The sequence below is a fragment of the Nycticebus coucang genome, chromosome 14, assembly GCF_027406575.1.
Source record: "Nycticebus coucang isolate mNycCou1 chromosome 14, mNycCou1.pri, whole genome shotgun sequence".
Lineage (NCBI taxonomy): Eukaryota > Metazoa > Chordata > Mammalia > Primates > Lorisidae > Nycticebus > Nycticebus coucang.
This window is the reverse complement of record NC_069793.1, coordinates 18,205,604-18,226,294: the sequence shown is the minus strand read 5'-3', so window position 1 is coordinate 18,226,294 and position 20,691 is coordinate 18,205,604. Positions and strand designations below refer to the sequence as shown.

General features: G+C 42.5%; 1 protein-coding gene across 20 annotated transcripts in view; it reads right to left on the bottom strand.

Moving 5' to 3' along the window:
* Positions 1 to 20,691, bottom strand: part of CELF1 (CUGBP Elav-like family member 1) — a 100,599-nt gene that overhangs the window by 10,385 nt on the left and 69,523 nt on the right. For 7 of the 20 annotated variants that reach the window (XM_053560758.1, XM_053560759.1, XM_053560760.1 and 4 more), the window contains 9 exons: positions 12,255 to 12,442; positions 10,359 to 10,441; positions 9,949 to 9,997; positions 7,433 to 7,567; positions 6,332 to 6,411; positions 5,864 to 6,025; positions 3,152 to 3,227; positions 1,255 to 1,383; positions 790 to 903 (listed from right to left, as the gene is read on the bottom strand). In XM_053560758.1, coding sequence (XP_053416733.1) covers positions 790 to 903; positions 1,255 to 1,383; positions 3,152 to 3,227; positions 5,864 to 6,025; positions 6,332 to 6,411; positions 7,433 to 7,567; positions 9,949 to 9,997; positions 10,359 to 10,441; positions 12,255 to 12,442 — 1,016 coding nt within the window. Of the gene's footprint in view, positions 1 to 789; positions 904 to 1,254; positions 1,384 to 3,151; positions 3,228 to 5,863; positions 6,026 to 6,331; positions 6,412 to 7,432; positions 7,568 to 9,948; positions 9,998 to 10,358; positions 10,442 to 12,254; positions 12,447 to 20,691 lie in introns of those variants that run through there. The other 13 variants (XM_053560761.1, XM_053560762.1, XM_053560764.1 and 10 more) reach the window with 9 other exon arrangements.

The following is a 20,691-nucleotide window of genomic DNA, read 5'->3' as shown; positions in this document are numbered from 1 at the left end:
TATGTGGCCGGCACGGTAACCACTGTCCTACGCACGCTGAGCCTCATGTTCTCATTTCTTTTTCCTTCTTTTTTTTTGAGACAGAGCCTCAAGCTGTTGCCCTGGGTCGAGTGTTGTGGCATCACAGCTCACAGCAACCTCCAACTCCTGGGCTCAAGCGACTCTCCTGCCTCCACCTCCCAAGTAGCTTGGGACTTCAGGCACCCGCCACGACGCCTGGCTATTTTTTGGTTGCAGTCGTCATTGTTGTTTGGCGGGCCCGGGCTGGATTTGAACCTGCCAGCTCTGGTGTATGTGACTGGTGCCTTAGTCGCTTGAGCCACAGGCGCCAAGCCCATATTCTTATTGCTTAATAACTGTTCAAAGTATTCTATTACTCCTACTTCAAAGATGAGAAAATGACCTTAGAAAGATGTTCAAGGGTCAGGCACAGTGGCTCACGCCTATAATCCTACCACTCTGGGAGGCTAAGGTGGGTGGATTGCTTGAGCTCACGAGTTAGCCTGAGCAAGAGTGAAATTCCATCTCTAAAAAATAGCTGGGCATTGAGGCTAGGACGCCACAGCACTCAACCCAGGGTAACAAAGTGAAACTCCGTCTCAAAAAGAAAAGAAAAAATGGTCCAAAGTTACAGCTAACTAAGGGGCAGAGGTGGGATTTAACTCACGGGTGATTCAAAATCCCATGATTATTTCTAATTTTACTGGGCCACTTCAATCATTCAGTGGCACCCTCAGCAGAGCTAAGATGTGCTTCCTGTACAAGTAATGGCCAGAGGCTACCCCTTACCTGCCAAAGAGCCAACGTTGAGGCCAGCTGTTGCTCCAGCTAATGTCTGCAGTGCTCCGAGTGAGGCTATGGGGTTAACAGAGTTACTGCTGCTGGAGCTAGGTGAGGACCCTGCTATTAGAAATCCAGGAATTAAACTCAAGCCGTAATTTGCCTTCTCTTGTCAATACAAATCAAAGCAAAAGAGTGATACTATTCAAGCATCCAAGGTTTTCAGTTACTAATTCTGGTAACTATCCTTGGAGGATACAGACAAATAACGGGTACTAGCAAACTAAAAATTATGAGATATTCCTTAAATCAAAAGATGACATTTGAAAATTTGTTGTTCATAATCTGACCCCTCTGGAAATGGATGTTAACTACTTTCCAGAATGACATACTCCTTTCTTTGGACTCTATCTTTGAATAGAGAGGATCTGCTGAAGGCATATACTATTATACTGGCCCCTATTACATGCTTACCTGAACTGGTGAGCACGCTGAGTGGACTGCTGGATGTAGTGAGAGCATTGGTACCACTTGGTGTGTTCTGAGCTGCACTAGCTGCAGCAGCTAGTGCAGCCAAATTCTGCAACTGCATTGCATTTAACCCTGCAACATCCAAAGCAAGAGATCAGCTAGGAGGTAAGGATGCCTTGTATCTGTCTCAGCAGTGACAGCACATTCTGGCAGAAGCCTGGTCCAAGACAAAGAGGAACTATTCTAGATAAGCCTTATAAGCATTACAGGGCTCCAAAAAAAGATTCAGCAACCACTCAGTAAGAAACTTGAAATCATTTCTTCAGAGAAGAGACAGATAATCCAATAGCACACCATCCCAAGTGAGCACTCATGAAGGAATGGGCAAGTAGGAAATCAGAAAAGAAGAATATGCCTGTGGCCCATAACGGGGCCAGGAGTCCAACAGAACAATAATGCCAAAACCTGTGGCACAGAACAGCATTGAATCCAAGTACCGACTTTACATTTTACAGGGGATTTTGCTCTCTATAACATAGGGTAACAAGCAGAAAATGTAGCAGAGATGCAGAAGGTCCAGGAAGTATGACAGGGGAGAATACATATGAGAATACCAACAGGAAAAAGAATTAAAAAAAAAAAAAATACACTGCCACATAATAGCAGATTAATCATCAGAAGAAGAGAGGAAAAATCACTAAGGGAAAAGACTTCCAACTAGAACTGATGCAACACAGTTAAAAGGAGAAGAAGAAATCCAAACTGTGCTATAGATGCTGTGAGCCATTTACTAGATGATGGAAAGGTATATGGGATGGGGGCAAGGGGAGATTGGAAAGAGCAAGTGAAAATAAAAATACAATATAGATTATAATCTAGCAACTTTCTATAAACATAGCCAACTATATCTCTGGAAAAAAACTGAACAACTATCAAAAAATTTTACCTGTAAAACGCAGTTCACTAACCACTACCCCTTTCTCAAATGCTCTTGCCTAGCCTTAGCCCACTGCAGAGGGTTCCAGGCAGACAGCTTTGAAACTGCCCCACTGGCTAACCTCTAGACTTGCTGATGGTCTCTGGCTCAAGTTTGTCTGTGGAGTCCCATTTGGTTATAAACTCAGGTATATTTGTCACTTTTGGTATGTTAAGAGCCAAGAACAAAAGAAGAATGCTAGGGAATAGGAAGTATAAGACACATAAGTAAATTGAGTTATACCAGCTTCAGGGTAAGCCATTTGCATGGAAGCCATCTTGGTTTTTTTTTTTTTTTTTTTGTAGAGACAGAGTCTCACTGTACAGCCCTCGGTAGAGTGCCGTGGCGTCACACGCGGCTCACAGCAACCTCCAGCTCTTAGGCTTACGCGATTCTCTTGCCTCAGTCTCCCGAGCAGCTGGGACTACAGGCGCCCGCCACAACGCCCGACTATTTTTTTGTTGTTGTTGCAGTTTGGCCGGGGCTGGGTTTGAACCCACCACTCTCCGTATATGGGGCCGGCGCCCTACTCACTGAGCCACAGGCGCCACCCCATCTTTGGTTTTTCTATACAGTCAATGGAAAGTCACTTTACTGTGGAAATAAAGAGTTCCTGCAATTCTCTCCTTATCCAAAGGGTCTCAACCCACAGGTGCTAACAGCTCTTTTCTATATTCTTCCCCAACAGTTACTTAAAAGGGTAGTGGGAGGCATACAACCTCAGAGCAATGTGGCATAAAGTAATAGAGCCACCTTATAGAAACAAGAAAGTTGAGTCCTAGGATGCTCACCTCAGTTCAGGTTTACATAATGAATGGGGGAAAAAAAAATCTCTTCATCAGCGGTACAAAACCCTTAAGACTGTAGTTAGCTGGGTCTGTTGGCCTGGGTGCAGCTGCTCCTCTGCAGCAGTGGGACACTTACCTCCCATCGGGTGGAGGCTGCTCAAGGTGCTGAGGTTCCCAGAGGAGGCAGTCTGCTGAAGGAGCTGCAAATAAAGCTAGACATTACACCAAAAAACAGAACAAGAGTGAGAGTGAGGGCTGGTTCTGCATCTGGGATAACTCTACAGCACAGCAAAGCGAGAGTGCAGAGGCCCCCAGAGAGGAGAGAGTTGAAGACAAGAACCCAAGCCAACACAATAGAAACATGAGACTCATGACAGCACAGAACAATGACACAGCAGCTAAGGGCCTGGCCCAGCAGAAACAATGTTCACTGAGTACTGAGCCAAGCTCAGTCTCTGGGCAGCAGAATGCAGCACAGCAGCAGACAGAAGTAGAGCAGGGTGACAAGCTAAACTCAGGCAGCTGCACAGACAACTGTAATTAGTGTCCGTATATGGATGACTGTTTCTACTTCCCCTTTCCCAAGTTCTCCTTTGTTAGGTCCACACATCTTATTCTGCAGATTTTTTTTTCATCTGAATACTTGATTTCTAGTTCACTCAACTATTTTAAATATCAAATCTAACCATTTCAGGGCATTTCCTGGAGTAAACTTTTCCAGTCACAAAGGACCTGTGACTAATCAATTGTTCCCAAGCTACACATCTGTCCGGCTCTAAGTATCTCCTCTCCTCCAAATTGGCCTTCACTGTTACCGATGACAAAATAATCAATGGATCAATCTATACTAGATTCAGGTGTACATTTGCCTCTAATGGCTGTCTCTTAACAAATAAGAAGTGTCTGTAGGCTTATGGAATTCTGTGACAATACTCTGTATTATGGCAAGCCACAACCTTTATCTAATCTGTCTGCTGAAAACCTATTTAATTCAAACCCAATTACTGTTGCTTATGTAAATTTGGTATTCTTACACCGGATCCTTTATTCAACCCGTTTCCCTTCCCTATAAACATGTGACTTGGTTCTTCTGTCATCATGAATCCTTCCAGGCTAGAGTTCATGGATGGGTTTCAGAAACAGAATGGGAAAAAAATGTACAAGCACACTTTACCACTGCTCAAAGGAGTGGACACCCCATAAAGAGTAAGAACCACTGCTTTAGTCTAATACAGCTCAATTGGTTCAAATTTACATATTCTGGGAAGAACTTCATAATTAATGATTATGTACTATTTCACAGTCCATTAGCACTCACGTGTTCAATGTTTTTCTTTTATCTCCCCGAATTTCTTTTACCAAACATACCTTCCTTTTTATCTTAAACACCATGGGCAATGTACTGAGTCTTAACTGGTAGACTATGCTTTATCTTTGGCACCTTCATTTCCTCTCTAAATAAGAATAGCTCTTAAGGCAGGGATCATGTCTAACAGAAATGAAGAGACCACAGCTGTCAACATATACACACTTCCTAAGTGTGGCAATGACAATAAAAAGGTGAATCTTCACTAAAAAAGAGGCTCCAAAACCCTCTAAAAAAATAAGTGCATATCATGGAGACCATTTTCAAAGCATTATCATTTTGACAGATGAAAATTTCTCTGAATTTTATGAACTTACAAGCAATGTTTCATCATGAAGAAACAATTTAATCTGTTGAAATACCACTATTTTCTGCTTTTTACTTCAGAGAAATTCTAGCTAGGATAAACTGGCATTTTTCCTAAGATTTTGAAATATTAAAATCAGAGGGGATCAAATTAACCAAAATTCAGTAGAAGGGTACAGAAACCACTGTCTTTCCTCAGTTTCTATACAAAATAATACTTGAAAGGGTGACAAGTGAATAACTCTGTATTGGTTATTCCTATGTGATATTTCTGTACTATTCATATAAATCTAGTAGCTTTACTATTTATAGCTTCAGAGATGACCTTTTCTTTTTGAACACAGATGAGCTGACTCAAACTAAGTATCTTGTGCTGGCTGTACTTTTTTTAAGGGTTAAAGCAGTAAAATAATCCCCTATAACATAGAGCAGAACTTCTGTAAGTTGATTATTCAAGGGACTGTAACAAAGCAATATACAGAGCTGGTCAACATAAGGAACTAGATGTACTGTTAATGCACATGTGGTGCACATCCAATCTATGAAAATTAGGTCAATTTAAGGAGGTGGTCAGCTATGTAAAGTTCTATTGTATACTGCAGTCCTCATAAATCTAGATAGCAAATCAGAGCTAGAACTTTTGGACTATGTGGCTCACAGTCAACAAGAGAGAGAACAAATTAAAGCAAGACTATTACAATGTAGGGAACTGGAATATATACCTGTAATAATCATTTAATAATGCCCATGTTAATCTTTTGATCTCTCAGTCCACCAAAAAAACATTTATCACATTCTTTAGGAAAAGAGTCAATAACAAGTTTAATGCTGCCCTCTATATCCATTAGAAAGAGATACTGAGAAAGATGTTAAGTAGTTAAGATTCCACCAGGAATTTCTTTCTTGAAGGCAGGGACTTGAGATATTCTAAGCATCTTTAAATCAGGATTTCACATTAACCGTAGCAAAGGCCTCAAGATATTTATGTGTGTGTGTGTGTGTGTGTAAAGAGAAACATTAACATGACTCAAAGAACATTACACTGCCCAAATATTTACATAAAATTTCTGTATGTCAGAAGTTACAAATGCCACTGTATCTATTAGCTAGGGACAGCATAAGAAGAAACAGCTAGGAGCTTGCACAATCTGCAGAAAGCAAACCACAAAGACTCACTGCTAAATACTGGGGTCCAAGAGTATTTAGACCAGCAAGGTTTCCCCACACAGATGCTGCACTGATTTGCTGCATCTGTTGCTGGAGCTGTTGGGCCATTCTCTTCTGTTCTTTGTCCTTCTGTGTGTCAGCAAATTTTACCACCATAGGTGATGAACAACCCTATGAAAACACCAAAACCAAAGAGTTAAATTCCTCTTTCTGGGTGAGGGAAATATCCTCCTTTAGGTGACATGCAGGCTGCATTTGAATTTTATTCATTGCCAAATGATTTTCCTTCTGATAGTAATGAGGTGCAAGAGGCAATTTAAAACAGCAACTATTTTCAGTATGTTATTTTTAAAGCAAACATTGGTTTTAAACTTTCTGCACAATTAGATGATATACATATTGCTGGACTTTGATGGTCCACTCTCCTAGCATTCTGAGGCTAAGGAACTTCCCCGGTTTCATGTATCTACTCCCTACCTCCATAGTCTGTGCTTGGTGCATTGCCTTGATAGCTGTCTGTGCCATGGCTCTTGTTGTAAAAGTCACAAATGCACAACCTGGTAAAAGAAGAATCAATAACTCACCATTCATTTGCTTATTTAGCTGACAGACATTTATTGAGCACCTACTATGTGCTGACTACCATCTTAGTGACATAGACAGGGTTCCTATCTTCAGGGGTTCCGGGCTGATGGAGGAGACAGATACATTACAGTAGAGCGGTAAGCACTATAATGAAAAACCAGAAACCCACAGACAGGAAAGAAAGTGCTCAAAGGAGAAAAGAAGAATCATGCCCTCTCGTTCCTTTTTTTTTTTAAGAGAGATTCACTCTGTCACCCAGGCCGGAGTGCAATGGCATGACTATAGCTTATTATAACTCAAACTCCCAGGCTCAAGTGATTCTCCTGCCTCAGTCTCCCAAAGTGCTAGGCCTGAGTCACAGCGCCTAGCCCTCTAGCTCCTCTTGAAAAGAAAATAAGAGAATGAAGTGTTTCCTCCCTTTTGGCATCAAGAACCTCTCCAAGCACACAAAGAGAAAATCTTAATGCGAGACACTGAAGTGTGGAATGTAGACTCCTCAGAGCAAGTTAGAAGAATAGAAAAGAAATCAGCTGATAGAAGGAGTGAAGACTCCTAAGACTTAAATGTACAGCAGGAAGGAATGGGCCCAATCTTTTCAACATGACAAGACCGTGCTGGCTAGTGATCACTTATTTCCACTGGTACCATTAAAAACAGCTTCATGGGCGGTGCCTGTAGCTCAGTGGGTAGGCGCCAGCCCCATATACAAAGAGTGGCGGTTCAAACCCGGCCCCGGCCAAACTGCAACAAAAAAAATAGCTGGGTGTTGTGGCGGGCACCTGTAGTCCCAGCTACTCAGGAGGATGAAGCAAGAGAATCGATTAAGCCCAGGAGTTGGAGGTTGCTGTGAGCAGTGTCACGCCACGGCACTCTACCAAGGGCGATAAGATAAAGTGAAACTCTGTCTCTACAAAAACAAAACAAACAAACAAACAAAAAACCCCCAGCTTCATATGTAAAACAAATATCTTTAAAAGCTAAAACTGTACCTACCTCTGCTCAGGCCATCAGGTCCCCGCAATATCCGGCACTCTTCAATCTGTCCAAACGAAGAGAACATGACTCGGATGTCATTTTCAGTGCACTTCTTGGAAATCATACCAATAAACAGCTTCCTGTCTTCCACTGCTAAGAGAGTAAAACACAAAAGGCTTGAACATTATAACTAAAAGAGGCAGTGTAGCACAGGCTCCAGAGCCAGACCACCTGAGTGTAAATCCTGGCTCTGTGCCTTAATCTCATATTTCATAGATTCCAAGACACACATTTTATTCATACATCTCCTCTTACAACCAGTGGTACTTTAAAATTATAATTGGAAGCATTTAGTTGAAATAGTTCCCCCCACTCACTGTCGAAAGAGTGCTATGGCATCATAGCTCACAGCAACCTCAAACTCTTGGGCTCAAGCGATTCTCTTGCCTCAGCCTCCCTAGTAGCAGGACTATAGGCACCCGCCACAATGCCTGGCTATTTTTTGTTTGTTTGTTTAGCAGCCCAGGGCTGGGTTTGAACTTACCAGCCCTGGAGCATGTGGACAGTACCCTAACCACTGAGGTACAGGGTGCCCCAAAATACAGTAGTTTTATGATCTTGTGAATGCTACTGAAACCATTCTGTGCCTGTTTCCTCATCTGATTAATAGAGATAGCTAGGTTGCGTCACAGGCTAGCCGTAGGTATTAAATGAAAAGTGCTTAGCATCTTGCCTGGTAGTTAGTGTAATTTGCTCTTACTAGCACTACTACTAAAGAAAGAGGAAGAGGTTTATACATATACGTGATACAAGAAGAAAGAACATACCTTCTAACAAATGTAAATACAGAGGGTGCCAAAAAAAAAAAAAGTATACACATTAAGAAAGGGAAATATCGGGTGGCGCCTGTGGCTCAAGGAGTAGGGCTCCGGTCCCATATGCCAGAGGTGGCGGGTTCAAACCCAGCCCCAGCCAAAAACCACAAAAAAAAAAAGGGAAATATCAAATTGTAATACTCAAGTCATGTTTGACTTCTGCAATTACAAGAGATATAATATACAAGATAACAAATGTTATGAGTACATACATAATCCACCCGTCCCAGCCTCTGAGAGTGCTAGGAATTACTACTTTTTTTTTTTTTTTTTGAGACAAGAGTCTTAAGCTGTCGCCCTGGGTAGGTAGAGTGCTGGGACATGATAGCTCACAGCAACCTCCCACTGGGGCTCAAGCGATCCTCTTGCCTCAGTTTTTCTATTATTAGTACAGATGGGGGGGTGTTGCTTTTGCTCCGGCTGGTCTCGAACTCGTAAGTTCAAGCAATCCACCCGCCTCGGTGTCCCAGAGTGCTAGGATTACAGGCCCGAGCCGCTGCACCTGGCCAAATCATTACAATTTTAATACAGCTTTTTCCTTTCTTAAAATGTTGATACATTTTTTGGCACTCTAGGAGAAAGTATCATGGTGTCAGCCTAGCTGACAGCAACTTCAAATTCCTGGGTCAAGTCATCCTTCTGCTTTGGACCCCAACATAGCTGGGACAAGAGGCACCTGCCACGAGGGCCGGCTAATTTTTCTATTTTTAGTAGAGATGGGGTCTCACTCTTGTTCAGGCTGGTCTCAAAATCCTCAAGGGATCTATCTGTCCTCCTCAGTCTTCCAGGCATGAGCCACAGTGCCCAGCCCCTTTTCTATTTTCTTGAGGACTAAGTTCTCCTTCCTAACTTGGTCCTTTCCCCCACTCACTCCTACTCATAAAAAATTATATGCGTATTGATCAAGTGTATCTCAGTTCATTCCAAAATGTTCTTGTAGGCCAGGCACAGTGGCTCACGCCCATAATCCTAGCTAGCACTCTGGGAAGCCGAGGTGGGTGGACTGCTTGAGTTCATGAGTTCGAGACTAGCCTGAGCAATATGCGAGACCGTGTCTCTACTAAAAATAGAAAAAAAAAATGAGGCAAGAGGATCACTTTATTCCAAAAGTTGGAGGTTACTGCGAGCTATGAAGCCATGGTACTCTACCCAGGGCAACAGCCTGAGAACTCTGTCTCAAAAAACAACAACAACAAAAAAACCCCAAAATGTTCTTGTAATGTTTCCCTGTCAAGTCTATATTCCTCATTTATTTATCATACTTACTTTAAAGAAAAAACTGAGACAATTTAGAGGACAGATTAGTTAGAGCACCATTCAATCCAGACATAAGAACAGCAAACAGGATTGGTACCCGTAGCACAGTGGTTACGGTGCCAGCCAATACACCGAGGCTGGCAGGTTTGAACCCAGCCAGCTAAGCAACAATGACAACTAAAACAAAAAAATGGCTGGGCGTTGTGGCAAGCACCTGTAGTCCCAGCTACTTGGGAGACCGAGACAAGAGAATTGCTTAAGCCCAAGAGTTTGAGGTTGCTGTGAGCTGTGATGCCACAGCACTCCACCAAGGATGACACAATGAGACTCTGTCTCAGCAACAACAACAAATAGCAAACAAACTAGGAAGAAACCTTATAAGGAGAATTCATGTTTGCTTACCATTGTTCTTCTCACTGTCAGCAGGTTTCATTTGTATAGGATGATGCATCTATAAAGGAAAATATGTGAGTATCAGCATTTTATACATTGATGGCATTCAGAAATTTACATGGGGACTCTAAAAGAAATAACCTGAGTCAGACCCTTAAGAGCTCTTTCTAATCTCATTTATGACTTGATCTTTCCCCACAAAGTGTAAGAATGGGAGTCGAAGTCAGAACAGCCAAGACTCTTGGCTGACAGAAAACTACTTTCAACCTATCTTTTTTGAAATGTTCCCTTTATGTTCTCCTTTTTACATTAATTCCTACTATCTCTTTCCCAAAATGATTTTCAGCATGTGCCTGATATAAGTATATCCCATGCATCAAATTGACCACAGTTCCATTTACTAGTAGGAGAGTTCTTACCCCTGGAAGGACCTTCATGTTGTGAAGAGCATTCTGCGCTTCTAATGCAGCTTTACGCGTGTAAAATGTAACAAAACAGCACCCTGCAATAAACAGATTTCACAAAATCAAACTTTGAAAACAGACAATTCCAAGAGCACTCCTTCCTCCACTGGCATGTTAGAACTTTAAAGGCTGAGTTCATTAAAACTATCAAGAGGGGATCGGCGCCTGTGGCTCAAGCAGCTAAGGCGCCAGCCACATACACCTGAGCTGGTGGGTTTGAATCCAGCCCAGACCTGCCAAACAACAATGATGGCTGCGGCCAAAAAATAGCCGGGCATTGTGGCAGCTGCCTGTAGTCCCAGCTACTTGGGAAGTGGAGGCAAGAGAATCACTTGAGCCCAGAAGTTGGAGGTTGCTGTGAGCTGTGATGCCAGAGCACTCTACTCACTTTTTTGAGACAGCTTGAGCCTCTGTCTCAAAACAAACAAACAAACAAACAAAAAAAACATCAAGAGAGTAGAGGTGGAGGAGGAGAGAAGGGAGAGGATGAATATGAATGCCCAGCAGGAAAAAAATGATTATTTTCTATGTATTCCCTTTTTTGTTTTAGTCTTCTCCTCATTATATTAGAAGCCCTCTAGCTGCTCATTTATATCTCTGAAAAAGATGACTTCCCTTCAAGAGGTCATGTGCCATTCCACTCAATCCACCTCACTGGGAGCACCAGGTAGTGTGCTAGGCAAGAAGACTCAGACACAAACAAGACAGACAGGTCAGGTTGCAGGTGGTAGTGTACCAGGAAGTCTTTCTTCACCAGTTCTCGCAGAATAAACCACTCCCTACATGGTAACTAGATCTGCTACATGCTTAAAACATAATTATCACTTATTAAATTATATAATTATTGAACAGTAAGAAACTCTTAACATTTTTTTTTTCTGGACTCTTGGTTCTCATCATATATAATTAAGCTTCTAATAACACATAGTATTGCCTCAAAACTATAGATTCTGTGCTTTACTATCTTTATAAGCAACAGGATGAGGGAAGTATGCCTTGTAAATCCTGGGCTTCAATGTTCTGATGCTCCCATATTCCCATGACATACAAAATAGATGCAGCAGTTAGGATTTTAAACGACTGAATGTTATTTTGGTAGTCATTTTCAGAAACTATGATTCTTTATAAATTTAGTTCATTATGCCACAAAAAGAAAATAATTTCTCTGCTTCTAGATCTTCCACTATTAAGGTGGTTTAACATGTATAACTATATTATAAATTATAAAATGTATTATTAATTATGCTTCTTCACATTGTACTATAGAATAGCCTTCACAGAAAATTATTCTGAACTTGGTCAACTGGAAAATAAGAACATGTTTGTGTGTATCTGGAGCAAAGATAACACTTATCTACCACCAGTCCTGTAAACCTTCCTCTGTGCTGGGTATTTCTGTCTTTTTTCTCCTGTCCATTTTGTAGGCTATACTAAACAAGTTGCCTAAACAAGTCCTTCCCAGCAGATAAACCATCCTGCAAGGGCTCTATTATACCAACAAGAAATCCAGGGTATGGAGACATTCTTTCTTCTTTAGTTTACCCTAGTCACAGGATTAAAGAAAACCTTCCGTGGGTGGTTTCGATTTTATTTCTGTTATTCCATTCCCAAGACCAAATGAAGACCCTCATATGGGTCTGGTCTCTTTAATTCAGAGCTCTCAAAAAAGAATTGCCCAAGATCCAATTAACAAATTATCCTCATGATGTCATCTTAACTTTTTATTTTTATGTCATTGAATGTGTCTGCATTAGAAAATATAGCTACTAAAAAGGAGAGGCAGGAAAATTCTGGTAATTAATGACAGAATGCACAGAGCTAAAATTACATATAAATACCGAAAGCCCCAACCTTTGCTCTGAGGAGGGTTTTGGCTCCTATCCCTTAGGACATTGATTTCATAGACAGCACCATACTGTTCGAAGAGCTCCCGCAAGTCCTTCTCAGACCAGGTCCTTGGAACCTGGCCCACAAACATCTTGATAGCATCAAGATCTGGTTGGTCTGGGTGGTCCAGGGTGCCGTTCATTTTCTTTGAGCTGCATAAGATAAAATAAAACTTCTATTATATATTCATATTGCTTTCCAGAGGGAGTTTCCTTTTCTTTAAAGATCTCTATTACTTTCTGAAAAAGTAGGGGGAAAACCTGTACTTTCTTTCATTACTTCCATTTGATTTACCAAAGTTCCCTAGTTCCCCCTCACCATGGCCACCCCTTCCATTAGATACCAAAGTAATTGTTCTGAAAAGGATACCTTGGGTTAAATGTTACTCACACTTGACGACCACGAGATTCTCAGAGGAACTTAAAGGGTAAAGCTCCCAAAACAAGATTAAGTTTTAATAATTTTTAAGCATAGTTAACACTTTTTAAAATATCCATAAGGTAACAAAGGACGGGCGGCACCTGTGGCTCAGTGGGTAGGGCGCCAGACCCATATATGGAGGGTGGCAGGTTGAAACCTGGCCTCCGATAGCTAAAACAGCAATGACAACTGCAACAAAAAAGCCGGGTATTGTGGTGGGCACTTACAGTCCCAGGTACTCGGGAGGCTGAGGTAAGAGAATTGCTTAAGCCCAAGAGTTTGAGGTTGCTGTGAGCTGTGACGCCACAGCACTCTATGAAGGGCGACAAAGTGAGACTCTGTCTCACAAAAATAAATAAAGAAAGAAAGAAAGAAAGAAAACAAAGAAAGTGGCTATCTCATGCATAATCCTAGTGTTGTCAGTCAGGTCTCCAGACCAAAACAAAGCTTTGCCTTTTAAATTTCCAAATAACTATGCTATAAATATATACAATGTTGCCATGATGGTAGGTTTTTTGTTTTTTTCTAAATTATCCAATTTACTACTTTCTCCAAGACTTTACCAGTTGACTCCCTTACAAACTGCGACAAATTTATCCAGTCCTACCACACCAATCTTGTAATGTTCCTATTTAAATGCCTTCTTTCCTACCCTGCCACTGTTAAGAACCTAGGGGAAAATAAATGTTTCCACCCAGAACATACCATCTCTTAAGTTCTCCTTTTACTACTGTTTTAAGACCTAACTCTTAGCGTTTATCTAAACCATTAATAACTTAAAATTCCAGTAACTAGAACAGCTGGTTAGCTTTCCTATTAGTACTTGTTGCCTAATCCAGAAATCATATCATATTAAAATTTTCTAGCTTCTAATATCCTAAATAAAATGCTAATTTTTTTTACACAAAAAATAGGCTAGACACGGCTGATAACTATAATTATAGCACTTTGTAAGAAAAGATCACCTGAGGCCAAGAGTTTGAGACCAGCCTTAACAAGAGAAAAATTAGTTGTTTGTGGTAGTGCACGCCTGTAGTCCTAGCCCACAGGGAGGCTGTAGGTAGGACAATCATTGGAGTTTTGAGGTTCAGGTGAGCTTTGATGATGTCACTGCACTCTAGCCTGGGCAATAGAACTAGATAGTCTCAAGAAATAAAAAAAAAAAAAAAAAAGAAAGAAAATCTTTCCAGCACTGCTAATTTATAAAGTATCTGAAGATCCTGAAGAACGTTGGATCTTGGGTGGCGCCTATGGCTCAGTGGGTAGGGCGCTGGCGGTGGCGGGTTCAAACCCAGCCCTGGCCAAACTGCAACAAAAAAATAGCTGGGAGTTGTGGTCTGCACCTGTAGTCCCAGCTACTAAGGAGGCTGAGGCAAGAGAATCGCCTAAGCTCAGGAGTTGGAGGTTGCTGTGACACCACGGCACCCTACGGAGGGCGATAAAGTGACATTCTGTCTCTTAAAAAAAAAGAAAAGAAAAGAATGTTACATCTATGGCTCAGTGCCTGTAGCTCAAGCGGCTAAGGTGCCAGCCACATACACCAGAGCTGGCAGGTTCAAATCCAGCCCAGGCCTGCCAAACAGAAATGACAATTACAACCAAAAAATAGCCAGGCACTGTGGCAGGTGACTGTAGTCCCAGTTACGTGGGAGGCTGAGCAAGAGAATCGCTTAAGCCCAAGAGTTTGAGGTTGTTGAGCTGTGATGCCACAGCACTCTACCCAGGGCGACAGCTTGAGGCACTGTCTCAAGAAAAAAAAAAAAAAAAGGAGTGTTGCATCTATGAAAGTAGTTCGTCTTATATCTTTTAATTCCTTAATCTCTTACAATGGAAAAGGGACGATTCTCAATCCCCCTCTGATTAACTACTTAAGACACATGGAATACAGACAATTCTTTACTGTTTTTTTTTTTTTTTTTTTTTTGTAGAGACAGAGTCTTACTTTACCGCCCTCGGTAGAGTGCCATGACGTCACAGGACTCACAGCAACCTCCAGCTCTTGGACTTTCGCGATTCTCCTGCCTCAGCCTCCCGAGCAGCTGGGACTATAGGCGCCCGCCACAACACCCAGCTATTTTTTGGTTGCAGTTCAGCTGGGGCTGGGTTTGAACCCGCCACCCTCAGTATATGGGGCCGGCGCCCTACTCACTGAAACAAAGGTGCCACCCTCTTTACTGTTTTTTTTTTTTTTTTTTTATTTGCAGACAGAGCCTCAAGCTGTCCCCCTGGGTAGAGGGCTGTGGCATCACAGCTCACAGCAACCTCCAACTCCTAGGCTTAAGCACTTCTCTTGCCTCAGCCTCCCAAGAATCTGGGACTACAGGCGCCAACCACAACCCCCAGCTATTTTCAGTTGTAGTTGTCATTGTTGTTTGGCAGGCCTGGGCTGGATTCGAACCTGCCAGCTCTGGTGTATGTGGCTGGTGCCTTAGCCACTTGAGCCACAGGCGCCAAGCCAATTCTTTACTTTTTTTTGAGAAGTCTCACTTCATTGACCTCAGTAGAGTGCTGTGGCATCATAGCTCACAACAACTCAGACTCTTGGGCTCAAGCGATTCTCTTGCCTCAGCCTCTAGGGTAGCTGGGACTACAGGTGTCCGCCACAACACCCGGCCCAATTCTTATATTTGTGAAGGTTCCCCACATTCTCCCATGTTAGTCAGCCACACCTCCTAGAACTCTAACAGTATTAAATTTCCACATTCATTATAGTATTTAACACCTTTTACCATAATCTGGCTGAATCCATTCTCCTAATTAGGCTGGCAGCTTCTTGAAGGCAGAAACTATTTCATATTCATTTATGCAATCACACCTATATAGTACATGGTTCAAAGTAAGCACTCAAATGTGGGACGGGAAAAATTTCTTGTTAATAGTATCAATAAGCAATTAACTCAGACAAAATGTACAAAAAAGGGGTCTCTAAGAACAGCTATTATCTCATATGATTATTTAATTTCAATAGGATCAATCTGCTCTCTTTCATTTAGGGTTTTAAAATACATAATTTTATTGGCTTTCCTTTAAGCTGTTAATTTAAAACCATATGTAGGTTTGGCACCTGTAGCTCAGTGGCTAGGGTGCCAGCCATGTACACTGCAGCTAGCAGGTTCAAACCCAGCCCGGGCCTGCCAAACAACCAGAAAACAGCCAGGTGTTGTAGTCCCAGCTACTCAGGAGGCTGAGGCAAGAGAATTGTTTGAGCCCAGGAGTTTGAGGTTGCTATGAGCTGTGATGCCATAGCACTCTACCGAGGGCGACATAATGAGACTCTGCCCCCGCCAAAATAATAATAATAAAACCATGTGTAGAAGGTTGTTGCAAGAATATAATGCAACTGCTTTTAGAAGCCTAATCCTCATGTTCCAACAGAAACTAGCTACCATAATGAAAAAAGCCATATGACTAGTGAAATAGTAAATGTCACTCCCCACAACCTATCCCAACAACTTTAATTACCAGTTTTAATAGCATTTTATTAAAATGTTCTTCATTTTTCATTATACTTCTATTCTGGGGAAGGTTAACATAGAACCCCAATGGTGCCCAGAATGTATTTTGATGATAGGGAAGCCGACAGCCATTCCTGAAAAGAGGCAATGGTGTATTAGTTTGTATTACATTGGAGGCAACTGCTCTAGCTTCCTCTTCCTTAAATTGTGTGCCATTTGTAACCTTTCTACATAATTGTTTAGTACAAAAGCATAAACAAGGAAGTGTAGAGGTGTTTATTCAAAAATTCAGTGGACACTCAGGATTCCAGGTGAATGTCTTCCTTTCTTGCCTCTGACTTTCCAAATCCTTCTCTGTTTCTTCATGTCTACTGTATGAGCCACCTTTTCCCCCTTTGTATATCAATTCAATAGCCAGGAGAATACCCTAGAATAGCATATCCGAATTATTGCTCAACGAGCAGGGCAATCCTCAAACTTAACTTTTTAGAAGGCAGGTGCCTGTAGTTCCAGCAACTCGGGAGGCTGAGGTAAGAGAATCACTTAAGCCCAAGAATTTGAAGTTGCTGTTAGCTGTGATGCCACAGGGCTCCACTGAGGGCCACAAAGGGAGACTCTGTCTCAAAAAAAAAAAAAAAAAAAAAAGCCACCTGGCATAAGACTCTCAGTGTGACACACCAAGAGTTCTTCCGCACAACCTATTTGCTTTATATATTACTAAATATATTTGCAAATCTGTACCTTACTTCCCCACTGTATACAGAGCTCCTCAGGGTCACTGATCATGAATTATGGGTATTTATTATGTCCATTTAAATACCGGTGAGTTCAGCAGTCCCAGGAGAAGTATATATAGTGTCCATGTCATTCCTAAGAGGGAAGTCAACTAGAAATTCTCAATTTCTGTGGCAGTCTGGGTATGGGATGGAAAAGAGGAAAAGTAGGGGCCTGCAAGAGTGGAGGGAGGAGCGAGATGAGAAGGTGACAGGTGTTTTTTTTTTTTTGTAGAGACGGAGTCTCACCATACCACCCTCGGGTAGAGTGCCGTGGTGTCACACGGCTCACAGCAACCTCTAACTCTTGGGCTTACGCGATTCTCTTGCCTCAGCCTCCCAAGCAGCTGGGACTACAGGCACCCACCACAACGCCCAGCTATTTTTTTGTCCAGTTTGGCCGGGGTTGGGTTTGAACCCGCCACCCTCAGCATATGGGGCCGGCGCCCTACTCACTGAGCCACAGGCGCCGCCCGGTGACAGGTGTCTTAAGGAAAACACCTCTTATGTTTCTACTTCTAACCACAGAAGCAATAAAGAATGCAACCAGGACCTGAAGATGTACATAATAAATAATGAACAACTATGAAAAATCAGAGGCTATCTTGTCAACCTATTCTTGAAGAACTGCACCACAAGTTGGGTGCAGTGGCTTGAACCTGTAATCTCAGCTACTAAGGAGGCCTGAACAGGGAGCATCACTTGAGGCCACATCCAGGAGAGTTCAAGACCAGCCTGAGCAATACTATAAGATCCCTGCGTGCCCCCCCAGCCCCCAAGGCAAAACAAAACTCAACTGGAAAGAGAGAGAAGCAAGAGAACAACTTTTTTTTTTTTTGAGACAAGAGTCTCACTATGTCACACTTGATAGAGTGCCGTGGTGTCACAGCTCACAGCAACCTCCAGCTCTTGTGCTTAAGTAATTTTCTTGCCTCAGCCCCCAGGTAGCTGGGACTACAGGTGCCCGCCACAGTGCCTGGCTAGTTTTTTTGTTGTTGTAGTAGTTGTCATTGTTCGGCAGGCCTGGGCCAGGTTCAAACCGGGTCCTTGCCAGCCCTGGTATATGTGGCTAGAGCCCTAGTCGCTGAGCGCTGAGCCCCAAAGGAACAACTTTATTCAACAACAGCTTTATTTTCAAGGCATACATCTGTTCAAAAGTCTTGAACTCTTCCTTTTCTTTTTCCCATCTTTTCTCCTTTTAAAACTATCTCACATCATGGCCCAACTCACGGGCAGCATAAATATTCTGTCCTACCTTTCCCCCACCCTCTGGCCTCAGCTGATTATACCAGGGGTAAGTTTCAATCCAGTGCCAAGCTGACCCAGTGACTGGCCAGAAACTGAAGACCCTTTACCTGTGCTTTACAACAGAAAGACAAGGGCACACCTGTCATCCCAGCATTCTGTGAGGTCCATGCCAGAGATCACTTGAGCCCAGGAGTTCGAGATCAGCCTGAGCAACATAGTGATGTCTTGTCTCTACAAAATAGACTAACAAAAATTAGCTGGGTGTGGTGGTACCTATAGATCCAGCTACTGAGGAGCCCCAAGTGGGAGGAATGCTGGAGACCAGCAGTTCAAGGCCTTATGGTATGAGTTATGATCACACCAAAAAACTCCAACCTGGGCAACTGAGCAAGACTCTGTCTCAGAAAAATCTCCCTCAAAACCCCAAAAAGAAAGCCTTGACCGACTAAGTTCCTTTACAACTGTACTGAGTGCTAGTGGCTACTTTCATCATCAGAGAAAGTTCTACAGCTTGGCACTGCTCTACAGAATATGAAACTGGTTAACAGAGCAGTTGTGAAGTCAGAAGTGGAAAAATTGCAAATAGAGATAGTTTAAGTGGACAAGGTCAAAGGATTGTGACAAGAGATAAGGAGTCATAGATGGATGTTGACAACATTATGCTAAGTGACAGAAGCCAGTCACAAAAGGCCACATATTGTATATGATTCCATTTATATGAAATGTCCAGAATAGGTAAATCTATAACAAAGTACATTAGTGGTTGCCTAGGAATGGGGGTGGAAAGGGTAGGGAAGAGTGGTTGCTAATGGGTACAATGTTTCTTTTTAGAGTGATGAAAATGTTCCAGAATTAAGTAGTGGTGATAGGTTACACAACTTTAACAAAGTTAAAATAGTGAATTACTAAAAATAGTGAATTACACACTTTAAAGGGGTAAATGCTATGGTGTGTGAATTTTATCTTAATAAAGGAGGGGATCAGAAAATAGGCTGGAACAAAGCGGCATGGCCAGGCCATGCTGCAACCAGCTACAAAATAATTGAGAGTAGATGAAGAGGCACAAACATTGAGCAGAATGTGTGTATTCTGGGGTCAGAAAAATATAGTTTCCAAGTCTCCCAGCTCTTAATTACATTACAGTCTGGTCCATGTGTGTCCTTATGAGAAAGCCCTTCCATATGTGTTAGCTTGAGTGGGATTCTCTTCCCTACTGCCAAACAGCCTGGCAAGCGTGACATTCACACCTATTGAAAAATCATTTCTACTGGGCGCAGTGGCCACTGGAAGGCCAAGGTGAAAGGATCACTCAAGACCAGCCTGACCTCTGGGAGGCCAAGGTGGGTGGATTACCTGAGCTCATAAGTTTGAGACTAGCCTGAGCTAGACAGAGCAAGACCCCATCTCTAAAAATAGCCGGGTGCTGTGGCAGGCGCCTATAGTCCCAGCTACTCAGGAGGCTGAGGCAAGAGAACTGCTTGAGCCCAAGAGTCGGAGGTTGCTGAGAGCTAATGACACCATGGCACTCTATTAGGGCAACACTTTGTCTCAAACAAACAAACAAAAAACCCAGCCTAGCCAGCACAGCACATAGTAAGAGCTCATCTCCACAAAACATTTGCCTTAATTAGCCAGGCATGGTGGTCCATGCCTGTAGTTACTCAGGAGGCTGAGGTAGGAGGATCATTTTAGCCCAGGAGTTTGAGGTTGTGGTGAGCTATGATTGTGCCACCGCACTCTAGCCTGGGCAACCTTATCTCTATCTCTAACCTCAACCCTATCTCTAAAATAAATAAAGTATTTCTAAAACCTTTCATTGTTCGCTTTTTCATTTTCTTTCCTTCTCATTACCTATTGACTTTCCTTCGATCATTATAAAAAAAGAGAAATTTCAGAGACTTACCAATCCCTCCATCTATCTCACCAGCAGCATATAAATGCTTGTTGCATTCCTTTAATTTTTTTTTTTTTTTTTTTGAGACAAGAGTCTCAAGATGTCCCCTGGGTAGATTGACCTGGCTCACAGCTCACAGCAACTTCAGACTCTTGGGCTTAAGCATTTCTCTTGCCTCAGCCTCCGGAGTAGCTGGGACTACAGACACCCGCCACAAGGCCCAGCTATTTTTTTTTTTTTTTGTAGAGATAGAGTCTCACTTTATGGCCCTCGGTAGAGTGCCATGGCATCACACAGCTCACAGCAACCTCCAGCTCCTGGGCTTAAGCGATTCTCTTTCCTCAGCCTTCCGTGTAGCTGGGACTACAGGCGCCCGCCACAAGGCCCAGCTATTTTTTTTTTTTTTATTGGAGTTGTCATTGTTGTTTGAGCTGGCCCAGCATGGGTTTGAACCTGCCAGCCCTGGTGTATGTGGCCCGTGCCCTACCCACTGAGCTATGGGCACCACCCAATATTTGTTGCATTCTGAACTTCAGGCACCATCCACCCTTATAAGGTCCCTCTGGCTTACACACTGTGCTGTGGAAAAACTAGTACAGAAGACAGTGCCT